The sequence below is a fragment of the Hyla sarda genome, chromosome 11 (genome assembly GCF_029499605.1).
Source record: "Hyla sarda isolate aHylSar1 chromosome 11, aHylSar1.hap1, whole genome shotgun sequence".
NCBI lineage: Eukaryota > Metazoa > Chordata > Amphibia > Anura > Hylidae > Hyla > Hyla sarda.
The window spans coordinates 42,910,064-42,925,372 of NC_079199.1; the positions used below are offsets into that span (position 1 = coordinate 42,910,064).

The 15,309-nt window shown below is 42.0% G+C and overlaps 2 protein-coding genes across 3 annotated transcripts in view; one reads left to right on the forward strand and one right to left on the reverse strand.

Moving 5' to 3' along the window:
- The window catches only part of TRMT5 (tRNA methyltransferase 5), a 276,752-nt gene that overhangs the window by 62,335 nt on the left and 199,108 nt on the right, over positions 1 to 15,309 (reverse strand). The window lies entirely within an intron of this gene.
- Positions 1 to 15,309, forward strand: part of SLC38A6 (solute carrier family 38 member 6) — an 88,576-nt gene that overhangs the window by 22,482 nt on the left and 50,785 nt on the right. For both annotated transcript variants that reach the window (XM_056547373.1, XM_056547374.1), the window contains exons 4-5: positions 1,954 to 2,006; positions 2,417 to 2,456. In XM_056547373.1, coding sequence (XP_056403348.1) covers positions 1,954 to 2,006; positions 2,417 to 2,456 — 93 coding nt within the window. The remainder of the gene's footprint in view (positions 1 to 1,953; positions 2,007 to 2,416; positions 2,457 to 15,309) is intronic.

The following is a 15,309-nucleotide window of genomic DNA, read 5'->3' on the forward strand; positions in this document are numbered from 1 at the left end:
ACTGGTGGCTAGCACAATCCTCTTTCAGAACATTGGAGGCGACCGATGCCTTTATAGGCGCAATTCTAAAATAATCTAAACCTTAGTTATAATGCAAATTAAAAAAGTTAATTTTGAAGTATTGTGTATTTAATAAGAATGGATTTAAAGGGGTATTCCAGGAAAAAAACTTTTTTTTAGATCAACTGGCTCCAGAAAGTTAAACAGATTTGTATATTACTTCTAGTAAAAAATCTCAATCCTTCCAATAGTTATCAGCTGCTGAAGTTGAGTTGTTCTTTTCTGTCTGACAGCATTGCTCTCTGCGGACACCTCTGTCTGTCTCAGGAACTGTCCGGAGCATAAGAGGTTTGCTATGGGGATTCGCTCCTACTCTGGGCAGCTCCCTGTCATCAGAGAGCAGTTAGACAGAAAAGAACAACTCAACTTCAGCAGCAGATAAGTACTGGAAGGATTAAGATTTTAAAATATAGAAGTCATTTACAAATCTGTTTAACTTTCTGATATATAAAAAATATGTTTCTCCGGGAATACCCCTTTAAAAGGGACGCAAAGACAGTGGTCCCTCAAGTTACAATATTAATCGGTTCCAGGTCGACCATTGTATGTTGAAACCATTGTATGTTGAGACCATAAATCTATGGAAACCTGGTAATTGGTTCTGAAGCCCCCAAAATGTCATCCAAAAAACGAAAAAGTGAGGATTAAAGAAAAATAAGATAACTAATACAGATAAAGCAAATCCTTACATATAAAAGTAAGAAAGATCTGCTGGGAGCTGTAATCACTGTCTATGTAGAGGACAGGAGCTTCTTCAGGGTCCTGTACAGTACACACTGTCCTAAAAAACTAATATGGAGCCGCCTTCACCTGAAGCAGCTAACTGTGGCACAGGTAAAGAGTATAGAACATGTAGTGCCTCCCTGTACTGTAGGGGGCGCTACCAGACAGCCAGTGCATACGCTTCAGTAATACAGGGATTTTACCAGTGAATGTCCATTCTGATTGGTCGGATCTTCCAGCCATTGACATGTTTCACAGATCTGGACTGTCTGTACATTGTATGTTGAGTCTGGTTACAACTTACAATGGTTCAGAAAAGACCATTGTATGTTGAAACTATTGTATGTTGAGGCCATTGTAGGTTGAGGGATCACTGTACATGTACTAGCAACACTTTCTATGATATCGTCACCTTCTTCCTTGATCCTATTACAAACATAATTTATAGTAATATTTCTATTTATCATATCCCATACTTATCAATAACATGATGATTGCTGCCTCGTATACGGAGTTATAGGAGTATTCCTGAGTATAGGAGTATATTGCAGATGGGTATGACTTTATTTTCATATGAATGCATATTAAATTAAGGGGGGCATGGCCTCTCTGTCAGGAGAGCCTGTTGTTTCATGAGGCCACACCCCTTCAATAAATATGTTCACCCCATTCAGTAACTATTTAGTCACCAAGGCTCAGTGCTGAACATTAAAGGGGTGCTCTGGGGGAACTGAACTTATCAGAGACTTATCCCCTATCCTGTGATCTGTGCCCCCTGTGATCTGCTGTACGGGCCCATCCTACTTACCCGTCCTCAGCGCTCTTCGGCTTCCACCTTCCTGGATGTGGGCAAGTAATGGCCCGTTCATCCAGTCACTGGCTGAGGCAGGAAATCTCCTCATTGTCTCATAAGTTCAGTTGCTGAATTACCCCTTTAATCATGCAGGGGGGGTGGCAGAACAAAGATGTGTACATGCTGCAGCTCAGCACCACCTCTATGTCTTGAGCTTAGAAGGAAAACACAGTTTTATAAATTTGAAATCAGTCATCAGCTTAGATACAGGTATCATTTTGTTTTATCTCCTTTTCAGCTATCTGTCCTGTCTGCTGCTTTTCTTAATGACAAACAATTATGTTGGATTGGTTACAGTATGCTTTGTTTTTGCACAGCCGTCACATCATACGAGGACCTCGGCCTACTTGCATTTGGCGCACCTGGGAAGGTACGATTGTTTGTTTGTTTTCTTGCTGTTTTTTTTTTTTATTGATCATCAGAATCTCCCGCAGTTTTATGCTTGTGGACAAAAACAACCATAAATTCTAGATCGGACATTTCCAAATAATGATTTTTAAAAGACCATTTTGCATTAGGAAAACAATTCTGCATTTGTCCCCACCACAGATTTTCACTACTGAGTATAATTAGAGCAGAGAATGAATTATAATGTTATTTCCAGTAAGGACCGCAATAACCAGATGTAATTTGTGCACTGAAGATGCAGGATCATTTGGGTTACATTGTAGGGAAATAACCACAGGACTTTATTTGCAGTTACTGCCATCAGTCTTTCATTTTCGGCAGACATAATTGCTTATTCCTCTTATTGGATATTATGTGTTGTTTTCTGCTTAGATCCTGGTGGCGAGCACAATCCTCATTCAGAACATTGGAGGTAAGAATGACTTAAAGCTAAATTCTAAAATAACCTATAACATGGTTATAATGCAAATAAAAACTTAAAATTTAATTCTTAAGTAGTGTTCATTTAACAAAAATGGATTTATAGGGACAAAAATAAACTTTCTATGATATCCCCATCCTGTTAAAATTGCAATAAATAATGTAAATCTACATTTAGAAGTTGTGGATTCTGTACAGAAAATCTGCAGCAATTTACTGTATAATACATGAGAATGAGGTTTCTAACCGTGCAGAGTGCCGCCAGTTTTCCTTTTTGCGTCCTCACCATCCAGGAGCCATAATGCTTTTGTCGACAATCATATGAAGTCTTTTTGCCCATTTTTGGGGGAAGGGGAATGGTTCTTTTTATTACAGGTTTGTACCATTTCAGCTATACCAAATTTATATTTTTCATATTTAAAAAAAATTTGAAAGAATAACTCATCTACATAGCTGAATGAGGGTTTTTTGTGTTCATGCAACTTTTTAATCACTTTTTTTTGTCTATTTTTTATGTGACGTGAACCAAAAACAGGTGTTCTGCTATTGGGTATTGTTTTCTCTTCCTGTAATCACCATACTTATTTAGACATATTTGGAGACAGTGTCCCCAATACTGATGTTTTGCAATAGCAATGTATTGCAGTGTACTGTCATTTTAGAAATCTAAATAGGAATACTAACATGACAGGACTTCTCTATGCCCCCAGCTGCTATGATAGCCCAACAGTACCCCACAATTGTATCAGGGGAGTACCCTACTTCTGTTTTAAACACACTGATGCTTTTGTCTTTATGAACTGTGGCATCTGAGGGGTTAAATAGCTGCGATCAGAGCTGGTTGCAATGGATGTCGGGTGTAATACACGCGTTCAGCTTTTATTGTTTTAATATAACTGACACTACCATAATATTCAGCAATGGACATTAGCCAATACTGCCTATTCCCTATTGGAGCCAACACTGAGGATCTGCTGTCAATCACCACAAGGACGCTGGTCCATTCACAGCATAGCCTACAACACATACAGAATTTCCTTTACTCAGAGCCCTGACAGAGGGAGTCACACGTGCTTAGACCTGCACGCACATCTGGCAGGAGCGTGAGCATCAAGCACAACTAGCCAGACGCACGAGCCGGAGGACGAGGAGCACCAAGACTGTCACATCGGAGCACCAAACGGGAGACCGGTTCAGGTGAGAGTTGCTTGGCACCAGTGGACAATCCTCATAGAGGACACCATTACCAGAGGGCCCCGTCGGATGAGTCTTGTATAGCACAGTTGGAACTTTTGCTCATCAGACTTTCTTTCTATTATGGGATCTGGATTTTGAGTCTGCAGTATACGTGGGTGAACTTTTGGCTCTATTGATTGACTATTATACTAACATTGACTGAAACAGGATTTTGCCTCAGCTTTATTATTATATCTACTACCAGGCTCCTTTGGGACGATTACGATATGTTCTTAACGGACATAACATTATCAGGAAAAGGAAAGGTTTCAAGTTCCCCGGAAAAAATATTTTCAGAAAAAATTCTGGAATTTTTTTTTTTAAAGTCCAAAATGTATTAATAAATCTTAAAATCCAAACTAAAAAAACACCCTGTAAGGATAAAACAACCCCTGCACCGACGCGTTTCGGACTGTCCTTAGTCATGGATAACATTATCAGTAGATATATGTCCTCAACTGACTTATTTATTTGTTGCTATTGATGAATGGTTGTTTTATATATGTGGATACTTATGGTTTATATGCTGCTTTTTTATTTATTTATTTTTTTTTTTTATTTATCATATTTTATTTTTTTACTTTTCATATAGTATCCCAAGTGGGTTTACAAGGGCGCTGTGACCCACTGGATATTTCTGTTAAATACAATACATATTTTAACTCTCTAGGTGGAACCCTGAAATTTTATAGACTTTGATCTCCAACATATTCATTTATTTCTGTTTATTGTGTACACCTTGGGCATAGGTGTATGATTGGCTAGCCCAGTCTGATTTGTGAGCCAAAGTCAGGAGTGGATCCAGCAAGAAGTCCTTTCTTGTATTTTCCTTTCCTTTTTAGTTTGCTATCAGAACTGCATCAAAAACAGCATATGTGATTCCTGCCTAAAAGAGGTTTGTTACACAGTCTGATATGTTCTCTCCTCTTAGCAGTTGGTCCTCTCCCCTGAGATCTATCAGTCGTGTAGTAGACATGAAGTCACACATCATCAGTCTGGGCTTGTTCCTCATAGCAGATGCTGTATAATGGATCCTAGGTCATTTGGTCGCTTGTCCCAGCAGAAGCAATATGTCCTACTTCCCAACCATGTGGTCATAGGCCGACATGTGTAACTGCATCAGCTGCAAAACCCCACCAAAATGATAGGGGTGGACCTTCTTTTTTTATAGCCTATTTTCCCAACAGAGAGGTATGTCTCAGAGGACAACTGATCTAAAGTATTGCTCCAGTAAGTGACGCATGTTAAGTGATTTAGCCATTATTACAGAGCATTTGTGTCTTTAAAAAAAAAAAAAAAAAAACACCACTACATATTTTTCAATATCTCATTTTCTGTCAAGTTGGTAAAAAAAAATATGTCGGAGGAGTAATGTATTTACATTTGTGGCAACTCTGTAGTTGAAGCAAAAAAGCTTACCAAGCCTCTCTTGTAGTTAAAGGCTTCGGGGTAACAATGAGAGTCAAACTCGGTCATTACTACAAATAAAGGACAACTTAGAGGAAAGTTACAATGAAGTTTGTAAAATAGCAAAAAATAGAAATTAAGCTTTAATTTGCAACGGTCACTAACAAATGCCCCTATATATAAGCATAGTGGGGGAGATTTATCAAAACCTGTGCACAGGAAGAGTGGTGCAGTTGCCTATAGCAACCAATCAGCTCGCTTCTTTCATTTTTAAAGAGACCTGTGAAAAATAAAAGAAGCGATCTGATTGGTTGCTATGGGCAACTGGAGAACTTTTCCTCTGGACAGGTTTTGATAAATCTTCCCCAATGTGTACATGCTGTGTAACACAGCCAGCCATACCTTTACTGCTGCTCCGTAGTAGAAGATGGACAGCGCATGCGCCGAGGACCTGTGTGTTAGTTCCTTGAGATTTTTTTTAAATTAAGGTCAAACCTATCTCCATAATGGAAGGGCATCAAGAAACTGTTAAAAGGTGTGTGATCAGGGCCCTCTATTTAATGAAAGGAAAATCTACATTTTTGGGAGTTGACCACAGGTCTTCTTTAAAAGGGTTGATCCACCAATTAATATCCTTTTCATTGTGTGAATCATAAAAAATTAACAATGTTTTCCATGAACATGCTGTTAAACTGGTACAGTAAAGAGTTATGACCTTCACTTTCAAAGTATGGCACCCCTGGTGTTTAAAGTATATAGCAATATACACTAGGGATCGAACAATTATCGGTTTGGCCGATATTATCAGCCAATATTCACGATTTTGGACGTTATCGGTATCAGCAATTACCTTGCCGATAATCCGATAATGTGCCGCCCCCCCACCCCCCAACGCACCACACCGCATGCGGCCCCCACCGCCGCCCCATTGCCTTCCCCATCCCCGGTTTTATAATTATCTGTTCCTGGGGTCCCCGCTACTTCTGGCTCCTGCTGCGTCCTGCGTAACGCTGTGCGCTGCGCAGCGCAATGACGTGTGACATCCTCAACGCGACGTCAACGTCAGAGCGCACAGTGACAGCTCAGGACGGGAGCCAGAGCGCAGGCCCCGGACACCGGGAACAGGTCATTATAAAACCGGGGATAGGGGAGGCAATGGGGCAGCGGCGGTGGGGGGCAGCAAAAGCCGCTGCATTTCATTGATTTAAAGCGCCCGCTTTAAATCAATGATCTGCAGCGGCTTCTTCGGGGGGGGGGTGGAGAAATAGCCGATAATTTATACCGGAATATTGGTATAAATTATCGACCTGAAAGGCCACATATTATCGGTATCGGCCCTCAAAAATCTATCGGTCGATCCCTAATATACAGATCCACCTATTGAGCCGAGTGCGCACATACTGTCTGGTACCTTCCATAGAAATAGCTTCTCTGCAGAAAACACAGGATCTTTCTGTAGAGAACTTGCTTTGGAGAGAGTGACTGAGTATGTGTGGCCCCAGTAGGTGGACATGCACATTAATATACATGTAGCATTGTAGCATATCAGATGGCACCATACTGTGTAAGTAAATGTCATAACCCTTGAACTATTTTTGACAGCTTTTAAATTGCAAACTTTATTTTTTTGTTATCCAGGCTATGGCTCACCAGTTTAAAAACTACAACTTCAACTTCCATCATGCCCTTAGTTTTGCAGCAGCTGGAGGGCCACAGATCGGGTACCAGTGAGTTATTGGGACTGGTGACTGTAGGGGCTCTACTTAAAGGGGTACTCCCCTGGAAAACATTTTTTTTTTATTTAAATCAACTGGTGTCAGAAAGTTAAACAGATTTGTAAATGGCTTCTATCTTTCTAGTACTTATCCGCTTCTATTTGCTCCACAGGAAGTCCTTTTCTTTTTTAATTTCCTTTCTGTCTGACCACAGTGCTCTCTGCTGACATCTCTGTTCATTTTAGGAACTGTCAAGAATTGGAGCAAATCCCCATAGTAAACCTCTCCTGCTCCAGACAGTTCCTAAAATGGACAGAGGTGTCAGTAGAGAGCACTGTGGTCAGACTGAAAAGGAAATTCAAAAAGAAAATAACTTCCTGTGGAGCAAATAGAAGCTGATAAGTACTAGAAGGATTAAGATTTTTAAATAGAAGTCATTTACAAATGTGTTTAACTGGGTTAGGTCTGACTCGGCCTGTCCGAGATGTGGTGAGCTGGAGGCTCACCTGGTACACATGATGTGGACGTGCCCTTGTTTGCTGACTTACTGGACTGAGGTGCTGCAGCTCATTAGAACAGTGTATGGGGTGACCGTTAATAGAACTCCCAAGGAGTTTCTTTCTTTTTAATTTGTTCTTTTTTACTCAAACTTGTGTTTGGTGGGGATTTGCTGAAACTGGATTATAGTTTCTGACTTATGTACGCGGAGGGTAGTGGGACATTGATGGGGTGGGGCTGAGACGGAATGGTTCTATGTGTGTGTGGGGGGGGGGTTGTTGGGGACTGTATGTTATTGTTAACATGTGTTTACAAAAAAAAACTTAATAAAAATTATCTGATTTAAAAACAAAAAACAAAAAAAACAAATGTGTTTAACTTTCTGGCACCAGTTGATTTAAAAAAAAAAAAAATTTTCATGGGGAGTACCCCTTTAACAAGTCTGCTCAATTATAAAGCAATATAATAATTTAGCAGGGTACATCTTATCCCCATCTGATCACGTGGGGTCTGCTGGGACCCACTCAACCTCCCGCCCGGCACCCTGGCTTTCTGAACATTTATGTTCAGAACGCTGACTGTGTTAGGCTTCGGCCGGCCGTGGTCATCCTTTAATCACCCCTAAATTTGCCTCCGCTCCTGTCTTTCAGCCCGAAATGCAGTGATGATGACGTCTTGTACAGGCTTACATGACTCCATTCAATTACAGGCCACAGTGTTCTCTTACAGTAGGAAGGGCCCGTGTGGTTAGAGTGCTTCCGGTGGTTAGAGTGGCAGCAAATTAGATGTTAGGAAAGGGTAGGTTTTTCTTTTTTTTTTTTTTTTTTTTTTTATATTTTTTTTTTATACTATTTTTTTATATTTATTGGAAAACCCTTTATCAAAAGAGGGGGGTAACCATTTTGTTTTCCCCACATGCAGATATAACTAGAATACTGTTAAGTAAGAGAAAAAGAAAAACATAAAAAGCACTAGTGAATTATTGGACTTTACTGGTATTTTTTAAATTTCAGAAAGATAATTAGAGAACTGTATATACTATCTCCCTCCTTTATTTGCTTCACCATTTACATGAATTTGTGACTTTAAGTGCAAGTGCAGTAGACCGTGTAATACCATTTATGAACATTTGTAACAAGAAGGAAGCCAAACACCTTTACAGCTGGCATTTAGTTCCTGGCTCTTTTCAAGAGAGACGGAAAGGCAAATCTCCCAGACCATGCACGCTTCCATTAGTTCCGCTGTATAAACACATGTTCTGAAACTCATTGTTTACGGCACTTTCTCAGCACTATCCTCAGGAAACCTCCTTCCAGTCATGCCTTGGTTATATCCACCCAATATTCTTCTTCTTTCTTGGCTACCACAAGTGGAATCATGTGTGTCCATAAGATTCTTATCCCGGTCATTCTAAAGGTGGAGGTCTACTGGGGAAAAGATCCTAGTGTAGATATGGATGCACACACATTGGTGTCATTAGTTGGCAATACAGCTCTGCTAATCTACGTGCAGCCATTTTATGATAGAACTCCTTTCTATATGTCTTATTAGTGAACATGGACTTCATAGAGGTCGGTCTTCGGCTCAATAGTAACCAGACCCAAACGCTGCCACAAAGAGCTGCTTTGGCATCTGGAAGGCTTGACCTTACCTTGTCATATGTGGTCACACACAGGGTATGTTACTCAATACTAGTGCAAGATAAGTGGTACCAACTATATATTTTGAGTAAAACACAAGATCAGATCAGGATAAAGAAGAGAAAACTTTCATAGCGGGGCCTCATTCCAGTGCTCGTTGACTAGAATAAAGCTACGTTGGAATACTAGGCACTGCCCATGGGTGGTATAGCACTGTTCCTGGAAGCTATTTTGTTTTCCTTCTAGGGTTTATGTATTAAAAAACTTCATAGGAATCTGCATTTATGATTCCATTGAACATGCAGTCTGACCTTCCAGCAACAGGTGGAGAAGAAGAAGAGCAGATTGATAAATAGTTTTGTTGGAAGAGAGTCAGTAGATCTTGTAATTTATTGATTGAGAGCCCTGCTCGTTCTGTGTTTAGGAGTCAGGTGGGTGGTCTTAATCCGTGACTGACAGCTACTTCTATGTGCATACTCAAGTAAGGAAGGCAATCACTGGTTAAGACCTCCCACTGGACTCAAACCAGAATAAGCAGCTGTTTCAATCAATAGGTTATACTGAATCTTTTCCCACAAAAGATATCAATCACGGCATAAGGACAAGTTTCCTCCACAAGTCATCATTTGTTCACACTGCTGTATTTCTGTGAACAGCTGCAAAGTTGCGTGTTTTGTGGCATTTCGTGCAGTTTTCCCAAGTCTTGGTCTCATAGGACATATGATGTAAATGTACGTCCTGGTGCCCTGGTACTTAACGCACCAGGACGTACATTTACGTCCTGTACATGACCGCAAGAGCACCGAAGTGGTGCTCGTGTCAGCAGCCAGGGACCCACCAGTAATGTGCGCCATTAACCCCTGAGATGCCGTGATCAATACAGATCGCTGCAGTGCGGTCAGTTAAATGGATGATCGGCAGCGCTGCCGCGTGGATAGATCATCCATAATGGTGGACGGAGGTCCCCTCACCTTCTTCGTCCGTCTCCATGGGTCTGAGATCTAGCAGACCGGACCAGAGCAGAAGACAGCCAATAACACTGATCAGTGCTATGCCCTATGCATAGCACTAAACAGTATTAGAAATCAAATGATTGCTATAAATAGTCCCCTATGGGGACAATTAAAGTGTAAAAATAATGTAAAAAATTTTGCAGGGCCAGAGACCGCCACCGCCGCCCGCTTCTCTCCCCCTGCCTGTCCTGAGTCCAACCACCGCCACTGCCAGAGACCGCCGCCGCCCCATTGCCTCCCCCATCCCCGGTTTTATAATTACCTGTTCCCGGGGTCCGCGCTACTTCTGGCTCCTGCGGCGTCCTGCTCTGTTGCTGTGTGCTGCGCAATGACGAGTGACGTCCTCAACACGACGTCACCGTCAGTGGCTTGGTGCACAGTGACAGCTCAGGACGCCGTCGGAGCCAGAAGTAGCGTGGACCCCGTGAACAGGTAATTATAAAACCGGGGATGGGGGGAGGCAATGGGGCGGCGGCGGTCTCTGGCAGCGGCGGTGGTTGGACTCAGGACCCGAGGACAGGCAGGGGGAGACAAGCGGGCAGCGGCGGTCTCTGGCCCCGCAAAAGCCGCTGCAGTTCATTGATTTAAAGCGCCCGGGGAGGGATTAAAAGGCACGGAATATCGGTATAAGTTATCGGCTATCGGCCTGAAAGTTCACAGGGTATCGGTATCGGCTCTAAAAAAATCAATATCGGTCGATCCCTATTTAAAAGCACTAATTTGGTTAAAAAGTTTGAGATTTTTTTTTTAAGTGGTAAACTTATAGAAAAGTATGTAATCGTGTGTATCATTTTATCGCATTGACCCACAAAATAAAGAAAACATGTATTTTTACCGTAAATTGTACAGTGTGAAAACGAAACCTTCCAAAATGTGCTAAATTGCGTTTTTCTTTTCAATTTCGCCACACAAATAGTATTTTTTTTTATTTGGCCATACATTTTATGGTAAAATGAGTGATGTCATTACAAAGGATAACTGGTCGCACAAAAAACAAGCCCTCATACTAGTCTGTGGATGGAAATATAAAAGAGTTAGGATTTTTAGGTGAGGAGGAAAAACGAAAATGCAAAAATAAAATTTGCTGCGTCCTTAAGGGGTTAAAGGGATATTCCAGGGAAACACTTTTTTGTTTTTGGAAGTTAAACAGATTTGTAAATAACTTCTATTAAAAAATCTTAATCCTTTCAGTAGTTATCTGCTGCTGCTGAAGTTGAGTTGTGGTTAGTACTTTATGCAGTTTTTAATTTAATTTTTTTTTTTACATGAGTGGTATACTTTATCTACAGCATGTAAAATGTTAATAGATGACCAGAATGTTCTAGCAACCTGCATAGAATGTGTCTTCTAGGCTGGGTTTATTTTAGGTCAGGTTTCTCTAGTGCTTTTATCTATTTGTAAGGCTAGGTTCAGACTACGGAATCTCTGGGCAGAAAATTTCCGGCCGGAGGTTCCAAGTGCGGCCAGCGCTGACTGACTCAGTCGGCGCTAGGACCGCGCGGACACTGCAGTCTCCAATAGGCTGCAAAGTGTTCTGCGCGGATTTCCGCCTGAAGAAAGAACGCCGCCTTTCTTCAGGCGGAAATTTCCAAGCGGATTTTCCGTTCACTAATTCCGCTTCACAAATTCCGAAGTGTGAATTTGTGAACGGAAACCCATTCACTACACTGTGCATTTTAGCAAGCGGAATTTCCGTAGTCTGAACCTAGCCTATGTCAATTAATATTTTAGAAGCTTTAAAGGGGTACTCCACTGGAAAACATTTTATAATTTTTTTTAATCAACTGGTGCCAGAAAGTGAAACAGATTTGTAAATTACATCTATTAAAAAAATCTTAATCCTTCCAGTCCTTATCAGCTGCTGTATGATCCACAGGAAGTTCTTTTTTTTTTTTTTTTTTTTTAATTTCCTTTCTGTCTGACAACAGTTCTCTCTGCTGACACCTCTGTCTGTCTCGGGAACTGTCCAGAGCAGAAGGGGTTTCCTATGGGGATTTGCTCCTACTTTGGACAGTTCCTGAGGCAGACAGATTGCACTGTTGTCAGACAGCAAAGAAAAACTCAACTTCACCAGCTGATAACTACTGGATTTTTTAGTAGAAGTAATTTACAGATCTTTTTAACTTTCTGGAGCCAGTTGATATATAAAAAAAAAGTTTTTTTTTCCTGGAATACCCCTATAAGTATGTTCATATGTACTAATCATACAAAAAAAAATACAAAAACCATAAGGGTCTATTCACAGGGCATGAATTACCACTTGCGTAATTCCACCTCAAATTAAAGCCCATAGACTTCGATGGGATTCTGCACTCCCATTCACACTTCTGAATTTTTAAAGTCTATGGGCTTTAATTGGAGGGGGAATTCCGCTAGCAGAAATTCTGCCGTGTGAATGGACCCTAAAAGTGCTTTAAAAAAATAAAGCGTGTCCTACATATAAGATTTATATTTCATAGAATTGGATTTTCTAAAACGTCACAAATCTGCCGAGTTACTTCGCCGTCGCTTACAACATATGGAGTGAATGGAAAAATAAGGATTTCAGCAGGCGAGGATTACCTGTTCCTGCTCCGCTTGTTTTGATTGCTGTTTCTTAATGACTGATATACAGCCTGCACGCTGCTCGCACCGGTGACGCCAAGGTTTAAAATAGCTTTTGCTTTAGACCACGGCTCTACCCCCGTGTCACCCGTAAGTGTAAACTGCTGGGTTAGCACAAATTGTCTGCCGTTGATTTGGCGTTCCTTTATGGCCACTGTGCTGTTAACTCTATTGAAGCAAAGCTTCCATTAATCATTACCGGACACAAATCCTATGCTTTACCCTGAGATTCTGTAAAATCTATTTTTATGTATTCCTAAGAAGTGTCTGCTGTGAGGAGGACAGGGTTAAGGATCTCTCCCCGAACAATCCCTGACACCTCATTAACACATTACTCACTAAATTTGCTAAAAAACGTTGCAGACCGTCCATTACCCCCACAACCTCTTCTATAGGAAACCTCATACGCTCGGCTTTTACTGTCTCGCTGCGTTGACCACAGGATCTGTATTGTAGCTTTGGGTGTATGTTGTTATTTTAACATCATGTGGTTGGAGTAAAATTGTATTTGCTGCCTTTCTGTTACTAAGTGAATGTGAAACTTGGATTTGGTCAAATGTAATAATTGCCATTACTGTCGAAAAATGATAATTTCTAGCGGGACTTAGACTGCTGCTTATACGACGACAGTTGTATCCATTCTAGGCAATGCTCTGTGAGCTAAATGCTTCTGTAACACATAAACCCATCATCCATAACATTTACACCACTGACAGAGGGAATAACAGGGATTATCTGCTGACAATGGCGCTTGTTGGGGGTGGAATAGATGAGGCAGCAAGTGAGCAGTCAGAGAATAAGGATCTGAAGGGGTGAATTGTAATGGCTAGAGAATATTGGCAGGTCTTGTGGGGTGTTCCCAAAAACAAATATAGAGAAATGTTGCCACACATCCACCATTTGTATTTTGATCTACTTGCTTCTTAGCATAATTTAAAAAACTAACAGGTTGTTATTATACATTTTGATCAAAATCTACAAGCCCAATCGCCACGTCAAGGCCACCTTGTCAGTGGGTCCCTAACCTAACACTGGCATAGCGCCCGGAGGTGACCACTGCCTCCGAGACACCAAGCATACAGGAGGAATGACCCAGTGGCCAGGCAGCCCCAGTGCTGCCCGACCAAGCTCCTGGCTCCGGTCCACTCCACCCCACAGAAACAATGGTCGCCATGGAGCACCACACCAGTGTGAACACCTACTATGTGCTCCCCGCCAGAGGGCTGGGAGAATGCTAGGAGGGAACCTATATGCAGTCTCCTGCTAATTAAAAATGCCTGGGCCGAATGGGTGGAGCGGAGTGCTGCCTTTGGAAGAGGGGACAGACTACAAATGTTTCCAGTATGCAGGGGTAAGTACCTACCAAAGAATTACCACTAGTGAACCAGCAACAGTGGCACCCAGGGCTCATTGATGGGCTTAGTGTAGGAAGGCCAGCATGCCTGGTCCCATCTCACAGAACTACTGTAGCACAAACTGCTGAAATAGTTACTGCTGGTTATTATAGAAAGGGGTCAGCTTGCTGTGTATAGGGTTGTATAGCTGTTCATCACCAAAATCACCAACATTGGGTATGTGAGCATCAAAACTTGACTGTGGAGCTATAGAGGAAGGCTTAGGGGCTAATGTTTTCTTTTACATGATGTGGACAGTCGGGTATGTATAGATCACGTATATGGAGAAAAGATGGCACCAGGATTAGGGATCGACCGATTATCTGTTTGGCCGATATTCCTGATTTTTGACATTATCGGTATCGGCAATTACCTTGCCGATAATGCCTCGCCCGCCTTGGCCCCCCCAGCCTGAGACCGCCGCTGCCCCATTGCCTCCCCCATTCCCGTTTTTATAATTACCTGTTCCCGGGGTCCACGCTACTTCTGGTTCCTGCGGCGTCATGCGTTATTGCTGTGCGCTGCGCAATAACGAGTGACGTCCTCAACGCAACGTCACCATCAGTGCGCACAGCTCAGGACGCCGCCGGAGCCAGAAGTAGCGCGGACCCCGGGAACAGATAATTATAAAACCGGGGATGGGGGAGGCAATGGGGCAGCGGCGATGGTTGGACTAGGGAGGACCCCAGGACAGGCAGGGGGAGAGAAGCAGTCTCTGGCCCCACAAAAGCCGCTGCAGTTCATTGATTTAAAGTGCCCACTTTAAATCATTGATCTGCAGCGGCTTCTGCGGGGGTGGGGGGGTGGGTGGTGTTTGGAAAGGGTGTAATAGCCGATAACTTATACCGAAATAAGTTATCGGCCTCAAAGTTCACATATTAATGGTGTCGGCCCTAAAAAAAATCAATATCGTTCGATCCCTAACCAGGATGCATAATGGACCAAGTTTCCTCCTTCATGGCAGCAGTATCCCCTGATGGCAGTGGCCTCTTTTAGCAGGATAATGCCCTGGCCAGAATGCAGAAAGGGTTCAGGAATAAGAACCATGACAGTGAGTTGAAGGTGATGATTTGGCCCCTAAATTCCCCAAAATATTCAGTGGATCCATGAAGATCGCGCCTTACAACACACGGGGATCTGCTGCTAATGTCTCGGTGCCAGATATCACAGTCCATTCATTGATGGGTCAGAGATACTTTGTTGGCACAATAGAGATGTACACAGTATTAAGCTGGTAGCTTTAAAGGGGTACTCCCGTGGAAAACTTTTTTTTTTTTATCTCAATCAACTGGTGCCAGAAAGTTAAACCGATTTGTAAATTTACTTCTATAAAAAAAA